The sequence below is a fragment of the Molossus molossus genome, unplaced genomic scaffold (assembly GCF_014108415.1).
Source record: "Molossus molossus isolate mMolMol1 unplaced genomic scaffold, mMolMol1.p scaffold_m16_p_2, whole genome shotgun sequence".
Taxonomy (NCBI): Eukaryota; Metazoa; Chordata; class Mammalia; order Chiroptera; family Molossidae; genus Molossus; species Molossus molossus.
The window spans coordinates 71,073,085-71,089,348 of NW_023425355.1; the positions used below are offsets into that span (position 1 = coordinate 71,073,085).

The 16,264-nt window shown below is 38.3% G+C and overlaps 1 protein-coding gene across 1 annotated transcript; it reads right to left on the bottom strand.

Annotated features, from left to right (window-relative positions):
- Positions 1–5,073: 5,073 nt before the first annotated feature.
- Positions 5,074–15,101, bottom strand: MMGT1 (membrane magnesium transporter 1). Its single transcript, XM_036271478.1, has 4 exons — positions 14,955–15,101; positions 10,271–10,323; positions 7,451–7,554; positions 5,074–5,433 (listed from the first exon to the last, which is right to left on the bottom strand). The coding sequence occupies exons 1-4, from the start codon at positions 15,031–15,033 to the stop codon at positions 5,274–5,276; spliced, it is 396 nt and encodes a 131-aa protein (XP_036127371.1). The 5' UTR covers positions 15,034–15,101; the 3' UTR covers positions 5,074–5,273.
- Between the last annotated feature and the right edge of the window lie 1,163 nt (positions 15,102–16,264).

Below are 16,264 nucleotides of genomic sequence, written 5' to 3' on the forward strand. Positions count from 1 at the left end.
GTGTAAGGGGATTTCCCAAGTGTGGGGCAGATGCTGATTGTTAATGAGCCTCAATTAGCATTTCACTGGCCAATGGGTGGGGTTGAATCTCTAAGGGATGGGCCGCTTCCTCTCCCTAGAGCTCTGGGAAGGAGTAAGATGACCACCGTCCTGCGTGTCTACAACTCAGCAAAAACTCTGAGCGCCCTCCAAATCCTGAGTGTCCCCACACAGTTCCAGTCCAGTCTGCCCTCCCTCTGCCGGAGCCCAAGGTAAGTGGCTGTGGCTATTTTAACCTTTGTCCCGGCTCTGCGTTGTGGAGCCACTTGGGAGTTTAACCCGAGGGCGCTGCTCACAGCTAACGCAGCTGCTGATGGTGGCATTCCCAGCCCCCCTCTCGCGTCTCCACAAGCCTACCAGGATTGAGTCAGTGTTCCTGGTTATGTGGTCCTCCATCCTGCTGTTCTGTTGCCTTTTCCTGACGATTTGTCTTTATTTTTGTTGTAATTCCAGTTTGGTCCTGGGAGATGGTCTGTGTAGCTTCCATTCATACCACCACCATTTTGGAATCCTGAATGCTGCCTTGGATCTCCTGGGTGGCGAGGATGGGCTCTGCCAGTATAAGTGCAGTGATGGTGAGAGGGAACCCACACTGCCAGGCCCGCGCTGCCTGCGCTGCTGGGGGTTGGAGGGCTTCTACAGCAGTCCTTTTAGCATATCTTTCAGTGCTGGTGTCGTGTTAATATATTCCCTTAGCCTTTTTTTTTTTTTTTGTCTGGAAAGCTCTTTATTTGACCTTCTATTTTGAATGAAAACTTTGCTGGATAGAGTAATCTTGGATTCAGATCCTTGTTTCTCATGACCTTGCAAATCAATCACTTCTTCAACAGCTTTCCAGAACAAATTAAGTTCAAGAACCAAGGTTCCACTGTATCGGTCATGCTATTTTTAAAAAATATTTGTAGATAAGTTATAAGTTTTTTAAATGAGAACTTCCTCTTGGATTTTCATTAAACTTTAGAATCCCCCCCTAATGCTTTAATAATTCCCTGTTAAGTATAAAGTTACATTTTGTAATGGCATTTAGGCTATTTATCAAATTTGTGATGAAATTATTAGTCAATGCTACTCAAGGACCAAAATTCTTATTCCCCAAAGGTCTTTTGACAATTTATAAATATAAATGCGATTATACATTCTATTTTGACTCCAAGAAACAAAATTACAATAAGACTTACATACAGAAGTAAAGTATCCATTGAATATAGTAAAGCAGCATCACATGGGAAAATATAGTCATACAATTAGCTGTTACACTTTTTCAGGGTACAAACAAGCAGAGAAAATAATATTAAAAGTAAAAAATCACTACCAAAAACAGCATGAAGGTGAGACAATCATTTATTTATTAGATAGGGCAGGTCATTAAAAGAGAAGAATCATATTCAAAAGAATGTGCTTTGCTTGGTTTTACAGGCATTGATGCTCACAACAAACAACACTACTCAATACATCATGGAAACAGGCCACATACAACCAAGAAGGTGCTGTCATGTCACTGAAAAAGAAGATACAGTGCTTAGGAAACAATTGCTAGGGAGTTACAGAACATCATAGTCTCCAATTTGCTGATCTACATTTTCTGCTGCTGAGCCATTCGCCCATAGCATTTGGTTAAAAAGTGAGTTTTCCCATATTTGAGACCTTTCAATAGTGCAAACATCTGAATGCCACTGAAATCATAGTCATCTGCAGGCTGATCTAGCTCACATTACAGTTTTGAGACTTACCCTAGGTAGTCATGGACTGTCTCGTAGTATTATAAATAAAAATTGGACCTAGCCCAGTGAGTGTGGCTCAGCGGATTGAGCATCAACCCATGGACTGAGATGCCTCAGTTCGATTCCTGGTCAGGGCACATGCCCGGGTTGCGCGTTTGATCACCAGTAGGGGGTGTACAGGAGGCAGCTGATCAATGTTTCTCTCTCACATGGATGTTTCTCTTTCCCTTCCTTTCTTTCTAAAAAAATAATTTATAAAAACATATAAAATATTTGACCTAACCCATTTAGCACTGTTATGATGCACCCAAATCACCTTCAGATCTATAGTACATACTTGAAAAAGATAGCAGAAATTCACTAGAGGAAATCAAAGAAATTTGGGGAACTCACCTGGCCCAAGGTATATAAATAAGCTGCTAGCAAAGTGAGACACACACATGAAAACTACTATGTCAATTATTTGCCAAATTATTTTTGCTAAATCATTTTTAGCAGGACATTCCTGACTAGGCAGGCAGAGATTTTAGTATCCACTCTAGAAACTAACCAAAGTATTATAAGTAGTACATCATGAATATATGGTTATGAGGAAAAGATATTCAGCACAAGATTGGCTGAGAAATCTGTTACATATCTGACCCTCCATCTTTATATCCACTGATTTTGCCAACCATTTCCTTTCACAGCATTCAGTTCTCAAGATGAGAAGTTCTCACTCCACATAGGACAAAACCCTATTTGGGAAGCCAGTCATGAAAGACCAGATATTGCATGAGTTCATTTATATTAATTGACCAGAATAGACAAATCATAGAAGTTGAAAGTAGATTAGTGGTTGCTTGGGTCTGGGAGGCATTGGGGAAAAATGAAATATAAATGCCAAAAGGTACAGGGTTTATTTTTGTTCCCAAGTTGACTGTGTTCATGGTTGCACAACTTGTGACTGTATTATACAACCACTGAATTGTACCTTTCAAATGGGTGAATTGTAAGGTATGTGGATTATATCTTAATAAAGTTGTTATAAAAACATACTAGGAAAGACAGCCTCATGAGAGAAGAAAACAAGAGGCTTTTGCAAATCCAGTCATATCTGAGGAAACGGTATACTTAAAGCCTGATTTAAGGAGCTGGTGTCTCACACACTAGTTTGGTTTTATTATCACCACTTTTTTTTTTTATCCTCACCCGAGGACATTTTCCCATTTTTTTTGTTCAGGTAGAGTGGGAGGGAGAGAGGGGAACAGAGAGAGAGAGAGAAACATTGATGTGAAAGGAACACATCGAGTGGCTGCCACACGCACGACCGACCAGGGCCGGGGACAAACTGCAACCAAGGTACGTGCCCTTAGCAGGAACCGAACCCGGGTCTCTCTGGACCGCAGGCCGACGCTCTAACCGCTGAGCCAAACTGGCCAGGGCTATTATCACCACTTTTAATCTCCAAATTCAAATTTTTAACTCATATCTAAATTATTTTAGGTTACCAGATATTTATAACTTTGTTCTCCTTAGATAGCAGAATCAGTGTTCCACAGAAATGAGGTTAGCAAAACAAAGCTATACAAAAGAACAATAAAAACCCAATTTAAAAACTACTCTCCTGCTTTGGAGCTGTGCATTGCAAGGCATAATAGAAGAATGGAGGTTCATTTCTAATGAAAAAAATTCCATTAAATGCAAGGGCATCATATGACTCTTGCCTAAAGCACATTTCCTTTTCAAATCTGCATAGTTATTCCCTTTACATCTATACAATTCAACATAACCAATGTTTATATACATACATAGAATTCAATGAAAGCAATGTTCTCTATAAAGAAATGTTAAGCTTTTTTTACAGATCAAAGAGCTAGCCAAATTTCCTTAAAACTAAAATTACTGTTTCTAAGAAGTACAGTTCCATATCCTCATCCTCATAAAACTAAAATTAGTATTTCTAAAAAAGTTCTACTCTGTATCCTCATCCATTAACATTCCATGATGATGGAAAACTCAAAGCCTGCTACAAGTCAGAAGCTACAAAACAATTTCTTGAAGACCTTGATTTAAAAAAAAAAATAAAGATATTAATTGCAAATATTTAGAACATATCAGGCCAAATTCCTTCATGAGAAGTTTATTTTTTTTTTTACTAGTATAGTATGCAATAAAATAACAGACTTTGAATAAGATGAACTGGCTAGTGACAAGTAATCAGTTTTTCTCTGTAATTACTATTCTTCTACATAGGCAGTGTAATTCTTCAACTATTCTTATACTACATAACCAGTTAGGGAAATTTTTATAGTTAAATGAAGAGAACACAAGTAGCTTTACAGCAAGTTGAGTTTGTTAAATATATTTATAAAAAAGAATTTCTGGCACAAAAATTGCTCACTGCACACAGAATGCTCAAGAAGTTATAAAACAAGACAGCTGATGTTAGAAGGTACTGGGAAGTCAGGTGGGGTGAGAAGTCACGGATAAATTAAAAACTGGCAAATATCTGCTGAAGCAGAGCCACTTTTTAGGGGACATGAGAAAAAAATGATGTCACCTTTTTATATCTCTTTAGAGAAATTCATTTGTTGTTAAGAAATGAAGACCATTTTACTATCATTCATGCTGCAAAATGCAGTAGTCACACTGTTTCCAAAAGGATCCTAAAAATGTAGTGCAAAATAAAAGAAATCTAAGAAAATAATTACAAAAAAACTTTTCCAAAGAAATGTGTTCAAAACAGTGACTCATAAAATATGTCAATTTGTTGTAAATGATAAAAAAAATTCTCTCTATGAAAGATCAAAGACTAATTTCACAAATAATTTATACTGCATCAATAACTTGATGTCCATTACAGCACTATTTACAATAGCCAACCTAAGGAAACAGCCCAAATACCCATTAGTAAATGAGTGAATAAAAAAAGCTGTGGTACATTTACAAAATGGCATACTACTTGGCCATAAAAAATAAGAAAATCTTGCCTTTTGCAACAACATGGATGGACCTGGAGAGTATTATGTTAAGTGAAATTAGCCAGTCAGAGAAAGACAAGTACCATATGATTTCACTTATATGTGGAATCTAATTAACAAAATAAACTAACAAACAAAATGGAAATAGACTCATAGACACAGAGAACATTATAGTGATTACCAGAGGGTGAGTAGGGTATGGGAGGTAGAAGAAGGTAAAGGGGGATAAATGGTGATGGAAGGAGACTTGACTTGGGGTGGTGAATGCACAATACAATATACAGATGATGTATTATAAAATTGTACAACTGAAACCTATATAATTCTATTAATCAATGTCACCCCAATAAATTCAATTAAAAAAAATAAATAAATCTTGACATTCTCCCCCCAAAAATAATAGTTTGATTACAGTGTACAAACAAGGGCCACAGACTTTTTTAGTTAGGTCTAAAAGATCAATATAAATATTGATGAGGGAGTGTTTTATACCCCAAACTCCATTATTCCAGCTCTGTGTCCTGTACCATTGTTATGATTTGCAAAAATCTTAACGACGTAGTGATTCAAGTTTTCGTATCTTCAATGATGTGTTAGAGGACAATGCATCTTGGTTTGAAGAATTTGTTGTATCTGAAGGCCGGAACAGTACTCTACCACGGTGATTAAATACATAAAATGATGGGTGATTCCTTAATGTGTCGAATGTCCTTAAAAGAAAAAAAGCATCAATTTTAGATAAACCCTGATAAAAGCCTATTTGAAAATAAGCAGGCTTCTGATGAATTTGCTATGGGTTATATTTTAAACTATGTTTAAATCTATGAAATCAGACCATAAGTAGTAATCATACTGTACGTCCTTTTTTTCCTGTATAAGGAAAATAAGAAACCTGGAAAAGCAACATATAGCCTTAGATTTTTTTATTCAGCCAGTCCTTCCAGCATGCCTATGAATAATACAATTGCTGCCCTGGCCAGTTTGGCTCAGTGGTTAGAGTGTCGGCCTGCGGTCCGGAAAGACCCAGGTTCGGTTCCTGCTAAGGGCACGTACTTCGGTTGCAGTTTGTCCCTGGCCCTGGTTGGTCGTGCGGGTGGCAGCCACTCGATGTGTCCCTTCACGTTGATGTTTCTCTCTCTCTCTCCCTTCCTCTCTCTCCTTCCCACTCTATCTGTACAAAAAATGGAAAAATATCCTCGGGTGAGGATTAAAAAAAAATAAAAATAAAAAAATAATACAATTGCTCAACTTTAATCACCTCTGTAGATACAACATAAGCCCATGCCAAATAGTCTTTTTTAAAAACCAGTACAGAGATTGTAGCTTTGATTATTCTCATTTGGCCCTCACTATTCAAGTCATATGATCATTTGAAAGATTTGTTTTCTAAGAATCTTTCAAGTATAACAAAAAAAGTCCTTAAATTACTTTGGTCTTTCTGTACCTGCCATTGTCCAAACTCATATTTTCTACCACTTCATAAATTCATATTTTATTATCACCTACTTAATGCCATTCTGTTTCACTTCTTTCTTTCATGGACCTTTGCCTGTGATTCTTAGTAGACTTTGTAAGAACAGTAGTGGGTGATGATAATGGGAGTATCCTTTCTTCTCCAGTGAGAGATATATGGTCTAAAAACAAGTTCACAAACACCTTACGTGTATGGCTTTTAGTGTTGGTTTGTTTCTAAACATGATTTTCCTGGAAAAAAATTCTTCCTTTGATAAAAACTCAAATTTCAAAGTCAACCCACCTAAAAATCCAAGCATATCCCCACATAAAACAGAAAGTGTGAGATGCAACTATTTAAAATGTAAAGTAAAAAGAGGGCGAGTTTCTTCTAGCACATACATGTTTATTGTGAATCTTCCTAAGAAAATATTGTCAAGGATTACATTTTCCAGAATCAAAAAAGTGGGTAAAGTCCAGAGATATAATTAAACAAAGCTAAAGGATATTTTATAAAAGTAAGAAATATCGGCCCAGCCAGTGTGGCTCATTTGGTTGGGTGTTATCCCATACACGGAAATGTTATTGGTTCGATTCCCAGGGCACACGCCCAGATTACGGTCTCAATCCCTGGTGGGGGGAATGCAAGAGCAGCCAACTGGTGTTTCACTTTCACATCAATGTTTCTCTCTCTTCCACTCCCTTCCTCTCTCTCTAAAAATTAATTAAAATCTTTTAAAAAAATGAAAAGAAAAGCTCATGAAAATACCTTAGAAGACTTACAGGAGAAAAAAAAAGCAGAATAACAAATACACTTTATTCCAGGGATGGAAAAGTGCCTGAGAACAGAGTTTATGTCACAGACTAGGTTCAAGTGATAGAGGAAACAGAAAATGCCTTACTCTTCCAAAGACTAAGCTGGGAGAGAGGAAAAAGGGATGGAAAAAGGAAGGAAGGAGAGGGAGGGACAGAAGAAAAAAAAATTTCTAAGGGAATATCTTCCTATATATCTATTTCCATCTACCTGTCCATCCAACCAACCAATAAGTAATTTTAAGCAACCATAACATCTTATTCTAATGTCAATAATATGTCATTCAACTTCCATTTTTTCTATCATATCAAACACTACCTCAATATTTTTACTTCATTATTCAGACAGATTGTATAATCAAATTGTAAAAACCGACTTTTAACTACCAGAACACACACATTTATGTAAATGAAGCAAAAACCCCTAAGAAATTAAATGTCTATGAAAAGGGGAAAACTTACTTATTTTTTAGTTCTGAAGTGGCATCCATGTCTTTAAACTCCCCTGCAATATGAACTATACCATAACAGGTAACTGCAAAGGCCAGAAGTGTCTGAAGAACTATCTGTGAGTATAAAAATTAAAGATTACTAAATAAATACAAATATTATAAAATTTTACAATTTTCTCTCCATTTCTTTTTATCCTTTAACAGGTATTTCTCCCAGATCCTATCAAGGAGTCAATTCTCAGTTTAAAGGATTTGGATTTAAACACCATAAAATCTTCTATCAATTCTCTGGATTGGCTACAAAATTATTTGTGGGTTTTGCTCAAATAGCAAACACAGGTACTGAGCTATTCAAAACTCAGTTATCAACTACTATTTGCGTCCAAGAGCAACTAAGAGTTTTTAAATGTATTATTGTTAAATATCAGAGTATAAAAAGAACACCTCTTACCCACCACCCAGCTTAAGAAACAGAACATTACCAGTAACTTTCAAGTCTCATGAGTCCCTCTGCAATGATATTCTTCACCTTCCCTCTCAAGGTTTACTGTCCCAAATTGTGTATTAACCAGTTCTTTCCCTTTCTTTATAATTTTACCAGCTATGTGTGTACCTTTAAAACATATATTGCCTACTTTTTCATATTTTGAAAAACTTTTGGTGAGATTCATCCCTGTTGTAGTATATAGCTATAATCCATTAATTTTCATTGTCTTTTATTCCACTACATGAAAATACCACAATTTATCCATTCCACTTTTGATGGTTATATGGGATGTTTCCTGTGTGTTACTTTTACTATGTCAAAATGGATGTCCTTGTGTATATCTCCTGGTGCATGTAAGTAGAATCACTGGTGTAGAGTGTACACACATTCAACTTTATTAAGTAATATTAAACTGCTTTCCAAAAACGTTGTGCAAGCAAAAACTTGCATGCTTGACATTAACTGACATGAGATTACAGGCATATTTTATTTTCTTGATTGTGATTTTATCTATTTTTAAATAGATATAAATGAATGTGTGTACATCTATCACAAAGCAAAAGTGACATGAGAAAGAATTAATAACCACATCTACCATTTCCTTAATCATAGAAAACTAATGTCAAAATTAGCCACAAGCTATTATTGTTTCTCAATTAAAACCTAATGTCATATGTTGTAGCAGTTGACATTCCCACCACCAGTGTACCACAACCTTTTTCATATAGTGCAGTCAGAGGCACCATTAACAAGAATGTGGTAAATCTATAAGTAGTCATGAAAATATGTCAAGATAAATTAAGTAATAAAAAATCTAATTATAAAACTATACATATATTTATACACATGTATAATAACTGTAAAAAAGAAAACCTCTGTTTTGATTAGCTAAAACTATACAGACATAAATAAACATAATATTGTCTATGCATAGGGAGAATACTGTTCAGAATAGAAGTAGAATTGCTGAGTAATGGAGTCAGTTTTATTTTGTACGGAGTCAGTTTTTTTGTATGGGGTCTGTTTTACTTTTTATATTTATTGCTTGATTCCGTTACTAAGAACCTATTACTTTGTAATTTAAAATCCAATGAATAGCCCTGGCCAGTTTGGCTCAGCAGTTAGAGTGTTGGTTCCCATCGGTCCCCATGGACCAAAGTGTCACAGGTTCAATTCCCAAGTCAATGGCACATACCTGGGTTGCAGGTTTGATCCCTGTTCCCAGTCAGGGTCATGCAACCAATCAATGTGTCTCTCTCACATCAATGTTTCTCTCTCTCTCCCCCTCCCTACCTTCCACTCTATCTAAAAAACTCAAAGGGAAAATATCCTTAGATGAGGATTAACAAAAAGAAAAGATATTTTTAAAAAATTTAATAAAGATCAAAATTGTGTGCGAAGCCTACATATCATTTTAGCTCAAAAAAGTCAAGAACACGTTCTTGTTTTTCTTTAATTTTACCTCCTATGTATAAGTTCCTAAACTATGTTTTGTTGGTTTTGCTTGTTCTTAAACTTTTTTTTCATCCTCACCCGAGGACATTTTTCTGTTTTTGTTCAGATAGAGTGGGAGGGAGGGAGGGAGGGAGGGAGGGGGGGAGAGAGAGAGAGAGAGAGAGAGAGAGAGAGAGAAACATTGATGTGAAAGGGACACATCGAGTGGCTGCCTCCTGCATGACCCCAATCAGGGCCAAGGATGAATTGCAACCGAGGTATGTGCCCTTGACTGGAATTAAATCTGCAACTCATTGGTCCGTGGGCCAACTCTCTAACAGCTGAACCAAACCGGCCAGGGCTTGTTCTTAAATTTTATATAAAAAGAAATTTTTCAAAAAAGATGAAGACAAAACGCTGGCTAGGTGGCTCGGTTGGAGAGTCATCCCATACACCAAAGGTTGTGGGTTCTATTCCCAGTCAGGGCATGTACCTAGCTTGAGGGTTTGATCCCTGGTTGGGGCATATAAGGAAGGCAAGTGATTGATGTTTTTTTCTCACATCAATGTTTCTCTCCCCCTCTTCCTCTCTCTCTAAAATCATTAAAAACATATCACCAGGTAAGCATAAAAAAAGATGAAGTAAAACAATCAACTTTTTAAGTGCATCTCAGACTATGGAAGAGCAACTTCTTAAAAGACTTTTTAAACTATAGTTCTAGAAACCAAATAGAAATCTCTTCTTTCCAAATCTTTAGATTTTACAATGAGTGACAAAAATTAAGTAGAGAACAGATGTAATTTCATGTCTGAAAATCTTTAAGAGAATAAAAACCAATAAAAATATCATTATAAAGTATATGATTAATTTTTAAAATATATTTTAATAGAATATAAATGACCAACTTACATCTATTGGTAGTGATTCATCTTCCTTTTCTGTTAATCGCATATAAGAACGATCTATAAACCAGAAGCATACCATTAAGGAAATTATAGCTAATTTTTCTTCCTTAAAATGCAAGCAAATCAATATATTAAAGAAGCAGCTGATTTATGTAATATACAAAGTAATGCTAATCCTGGACTCCTCAAAAAGCTCTGTCTTCTGATCTTGAACTATTTTACTTTTATCATGACCTGCTTTGTTACCTTATAACATGAGCTAAGAGTGAAAGGTGAGCCCTGGCCAGTGTGACTCAGTGGTTACAGTGTTGGCTCTCACATCGAAGGTTTGTAGGTTCAATTACCAGTCAAGGTCACGTGCCTGGGTTTCAGGTTAGATGCCCACCCCTGATCAGGGCATGTGTGGGAGGCAACCAATCAACGTGTCTCTCTCACACTTTCTCTCTCCCTTCCACTCTCTCTAAAAATCAATGGAAAAATATCCCTGGGTGAGGATTAACAACAACAAAAAAGAGTAAAAGGTGAGCGAGTATAAGGAAGAAACACCTACACATAATTTTTCTTTCATTACTACAGGAAAACTAGAATCCTCTGAAACGAACCATTACTTTCACTAACTGGTCAAATAAATCACATTCATTTTAAAATTAATAAGCCTACAGAAAATCTTCACTCTGAAATAGCACCACCATCACATCGAAATGTTTGGTATGGAAATGTTTTTCCTGACAGAATATGCTGGAGCAGCAGTGGAACAGGAAAAATTCCAGGATATCAATTTCTGCCTCTGTGATTAAATTATAATTTTGCTGCTGCCTTAGCCTTGGGAAGCAGCAAGATATGAAGGAAAAAAACAGGATTTGGAAGCTGATAAGCTTGGATCATAAAACCAGCTCTTCAACTTACTGTAAGCAAAGTTATCCCATTTAATGTAAGACACTGTCATGTAACATTTACCCCAATTTCAGAATGTTAAAATGGAGATGTGAGAGGGCGAATGTGCCTTAGACTCAAAGGAATACATTACCTATCTTTTCACTGCCTAAGTTTCTGCAACAGTAAAATAGGAATATTGTGAGGATTAAATGACATATATGATAGGCTCTCTGACATAACAAAGTTCATTATGGCAAAGATGAGCATGCCATGGCACTATAGTATGCTATCTGCTGCCACAATCTGACATGGCACAATTAGCCTCAAAGGTAAATATTAGTCTCTTTCCAATATGAGCATTAGAAAGAGGTCCCACGGCAGTGACAAATGTCACAAGGCATTTTCATTTCACTTGCAAACATAAAAACACAAAATTCAAATTCTAGATGAACCTTGCACAATTCCTATTTAATAATGTATGTGAACTAAAGAAGCCAAATTGTTGTGAGTAAATGTGTATTGACTCTTAAAAGAGAATTTGTTTAGAGACATTTCCAGAGTTTTTTATTACAGAGTTTATCATAAGAACGAATGTAAAAGAAAAATCAAACCAATACTAAAAATAGGTTTTGCCTAACTTCCTACCAACTGTTCCGGCTAGCTTTCTTCTTTGCCTGAAGTCTAACTGACTCTCTAAAATACTACCTTAAACTAGGCATTTCCTTATCTGTAAAACTAAAGGATTTGACTTCAATGATCTTGCTCTAGGGCCTTAAAATTTTACAGCCGAAGCCTGTGGTAGAAAATGCTGCAGTACTCCATAGAATCCTACCCCTGCCTAGGGCACTGCTTCTCAAAGGAATGTGCACACAAATCACCTGGGGATCTTACTGAAATGCAGATTTGGATTCAACAGCTCTGGAGTGGGCATTTCTAACAAGCTCTCAAGTGATTACAATCATGCTGGCCTATTGACCACACTTGAGAAACATGGCTCTAGAACTGCTCCCATCTCCTGCATCTTTACATACTTTTAGCATGGCATTTATCACTTTATTGTGATTGTTTCTCTTTTTAAAAAATGTTTTACTGCCCAGCTGGTGTGGCTCAGTGGTTGAGCTTCAACCTATGCACCAAGAGGTCGCTGGTTTGATTTACGGTCAGGGCACATGCCCAGGTCCAATCCCCGGGGGGGCCATGCATAAGGAGGCCAACAGATGTTCTCTCTCATCAATCTTTCTATCTCTCTCCCTCTCCCTTCCTCTCTCTCTCAAATCAATAAAGAAAAATAAATAAGTTGCCATATTAAAAAAAAAAAAAAAAAAGATTCTCCTAAGAGAGACTCTGGTTTAAAAAAAAAAGTGTTTTATTGATTTTCAGATAGAGAGGAAGGGGGAGTGAAAGAAAAAACATTGATGAGAGAGACACATAGATCAGTCGCCTCCTGCATGCTCCCTATTAGGGATTGAGTCCGAAACCTGGGCATGTACCCTGACCAGGAACCAGTGATCACTTGGTGCATGCTCAATCCATTGAGCCACACCAGCCAGGCAATTGTGATTATTTCTTGATCCATTTGTTTCTCCACTTGCCATTGAACTCCCTCAGGGCATCACTCACTGTACCTCTAGCACCTAAGCATAGTGCAATTTCAACCAATTCCCCAAGACTGGATTTCAAAAAAGAAGTGTAGCACATAGGCTGTAGACCAGCGGTTCTCAACCTGTGGGTCGCGACCCCTTTAGGGGTTGAAGGACCCTTTCACAGGGGTCGCCTAAGACCATCGAAAAACATATTTCCGATGGCGATTCACAACAGTTGCAAAATTACAGTTATGAAATAGCAACGAGATTAATTTTATGGTTGGGGGTCACCACAATACGAGGAACTGTATTAAAGAGTCTAGGCATTAGGAAGGTTGAGAACCACTGCTCTAGACTCAAACTCCTTGTCTTTAAATCCTGGACCCACCATTTCTCATCTCTGTACTTTTATGCAAGTTTCCTAGCTGTGTCTCAATTTCTTCATCTTTCAAAGATGATAATGACAATAATAGTTCCCTCACAGGGCTTTTGGTAGGACTAAATGATTTAATACAAGTGAGGTGCTTATTCATTTCCTTGCACATGGTAAGCACTTAATAATGTCAGCTATTATGATTATTATTATTATCATTAAAGCTTGGAGCACATAACAAAGGAGACTAGGAAAACATGACAACTAAATGTAACATGATACTCTGGATTGATTCCTAGAACCAAAAGAGGGCATTACTGGAAAAAGTGGTGAACTCCAAATAAAAGCTAGACTTCAGTTAATGGTAATATATCAACATCAGTTTCTTAGTTGTGACAATACACCATGGTAATGTAAGATGTTACCAATGGTGGAAACTGTGTGAGGGGTATACAGTCACTCTCTGTAGTATCTTTGCAATTTCTCTGTAAATCTAAAACTTCTAAATAAGAATTTATTTAAAAAATAAGTTGCATTTCCTTCAGACTATGTCACAATACATGTATGTAATCAGTAGTTAAAATAATTGGATCATTTAATTTATATATAATAAACAGAACAAAAAGCTTTAACTTGGAAAAATGGAGCTTTGAATGAATTCACATTGTATTTTCTACTTTATTCCTAAAGAAAGAAAGCAATTCTGCAAATAAAGGAATAAAGTTCAAGTGTGAATTCAGTTCCTTCACTCAACAGGTGTATTGAGTACCTACTGTGAAGAAAATTGTGCTAGGCACTGAGATTACAGCAATGAACACAAAACATGTATTGTCCCTGCCCTTGTGGGTTCTATAGGCTAGGACAGAGGTCAGCCAACTCTAGCTGTAAAGGGCCAGATAATAAATATTTTAGACTTTGCAAGCCATTCTGTTTCTATCACAAATTTAACTCTGCCCTTAGAAAGCAGCCAGACAATACCTAAATGAACGAGCGTGGCTGTGTGCCAACAAAACTTTATTGATGGACATTGGAACTTCAATTTTATATAACTGTCATGGATTATAAAATTATATTCTTTTGCTTTCCCCTCCAATAAATTAAAAATGCAAAAACATTCTTAGCCCACTATGAAAACAGGAGGGAGGCTGCATTTGGCCCATATGCCAGGGTTTGCTGACCCTTGGTCTAGAAGAGAAGGTGCCAAAACAGATCAGCTGTCTCAAGATTGCAGTGCATCCTCTGCTGGACTCTAAGTTTCTTCTTAATACAATTTTATCTGTATGATAAAGTACTACTACTTTTTTCCATTTAAATTTTCTATATCACTCTCTGTGACATGGCTGACCCAAGGCCACGGATTTAGGGCAAAGCAAGTTTTTAAGAACCTGTCCTCCAGACTCCTGGTCCAGTGCTCTTTTCCCTGTACTGTGGTCCCTAGCTGAAGCAAATGGTCACTTAACTTCTCAGTAATTGCCTGAACAGCCCAGAAGTGTCCAAGATGCTGTCTACCTAGTTGCCATGGGAACATGAGCATCCAAGGTCCTCAATCTGACACTTTGCCTGATCAGGCCCGCGCTGGATCTGACATCACTTGTCCTGGACTCCCTGATAAGACTCCCTCTTTGCCCACCATGCAGTTTGCCCGTCCTGCTCTGAGCCTTCTCCCAGACACCTCCTTCTAATGCTGCTTCAATCTTCCACTGGGGAGCGCCGCACCATTTCTCGTAGTTACCCCAAACTCCAAGGTCTCTAAAGACCATTCCTGGGACACTTCGTCTGACACTCCTTCTGTGGTGCGCCCACACACCGCCCCTGAAGTCCCGCACCAGAGCGGTCTGCGTGCCCCAGGCACTTACGCTGAGCAGCAGAAAAGGCCGCGTGTGCTAGGGCAAAGAGGCCAATGCCCACCAGCCCCTTCCACAGTGACAGTGCCATTCCGGATGAGCAGCAGCCCAAAGAAAGCAGCGAAGGGCAAGGAAGCAGTTCCCTCTTCCAACAGCGGGTGTTCAGGCAGCGCAGAAAGATGACGTCACTGAAACACTGGGCGCAAAGTGCCACACAGAGGTGGGAAAACCAAAGAGCTTCAGAAAGCGGAAACAGGAATGCTGGGAAGGAAGGGAAAGCAAGCGGGAAAAGGTCCGCGAGTGCCTGCAAGACAGCCAGCACTGTCCTGCCTCTCTGAGAGAGGTGGAGCTGATGTGAGGAGGGGGGAGTAAAAGAAGAGGCAAAAGGGGGCCAATGGGGAAGCGGAGAGGAAGGACTCCAGCAAATGAGCGCTGGGGCAAGGGGCGGGGTTTGTGGAGAGGCCAGGGTGGGGCAGAGGGGTTGGGGTCCTAGAGGATTTGGTGAAAGGCCTTTGGTGCTGGGTTTCTGTCACAGGCAGGGCATTTTTCGGTTTGTTTGTTTGTTGCTTTTCCCTCAAGCTGTGCCCTTTGTTTTGTGCTGGTTTTTCCTACGCATCAGCCCACTGGGGACTAGCACTATGGGAGGAGGCAAGAGTGGGAAAGGGAGGAGGAAGGTGGGGTGCAGCCAGGATATTTGGAGCCCATAACACGTGGCACACTCAGAAAGATGTTCAGCAAAGTTAGTTCCCTTCTGTTTACCTTCAAAAGGTCCTTAAAAAGTATTCCCACCCAAAGGGGTGTAGCACAGCAGGAGTGTTTTGTCTTGAAGAGAACGAGTTTACATTAAGGAGAAATGAAAGGGGGGTGAGGTATAAGGATGCTAACAAGGCAGGCCCATCTTGTCTCTGTCTCTAATAAAAATAAAATGCACTCTTCTTTCACGATTTTTCTTTGTCTTTATTCCCTAAAATGTAGACATTCAATAGTGAGTTTCTCCCATTGATCTCTTCACTGTGCTCTTCTTTGGCGAGCTCACCTATTCATTCCCACCGCTTTAGCCATAGGAGATATTACACTGATTCCAAATTGACGTCTCTATCTCAAATGTATCTCCCCAGCTCCAGGCCTGCATTTCTGACTACCTTGTTGGTCACTTATTTCTATCCTCTGGCACTTTGAACTTAATATGGCCAAAACCGAATTCATCGCCCCCCCCCCCAAACTCTGCACCAACTCCTCCAGTACCTCTGACTGGCACATGGTTGCAAACTGCGTATCACAAGGTAAATGCATAGTATTGTCACCATTCTTTCTCCTCAACC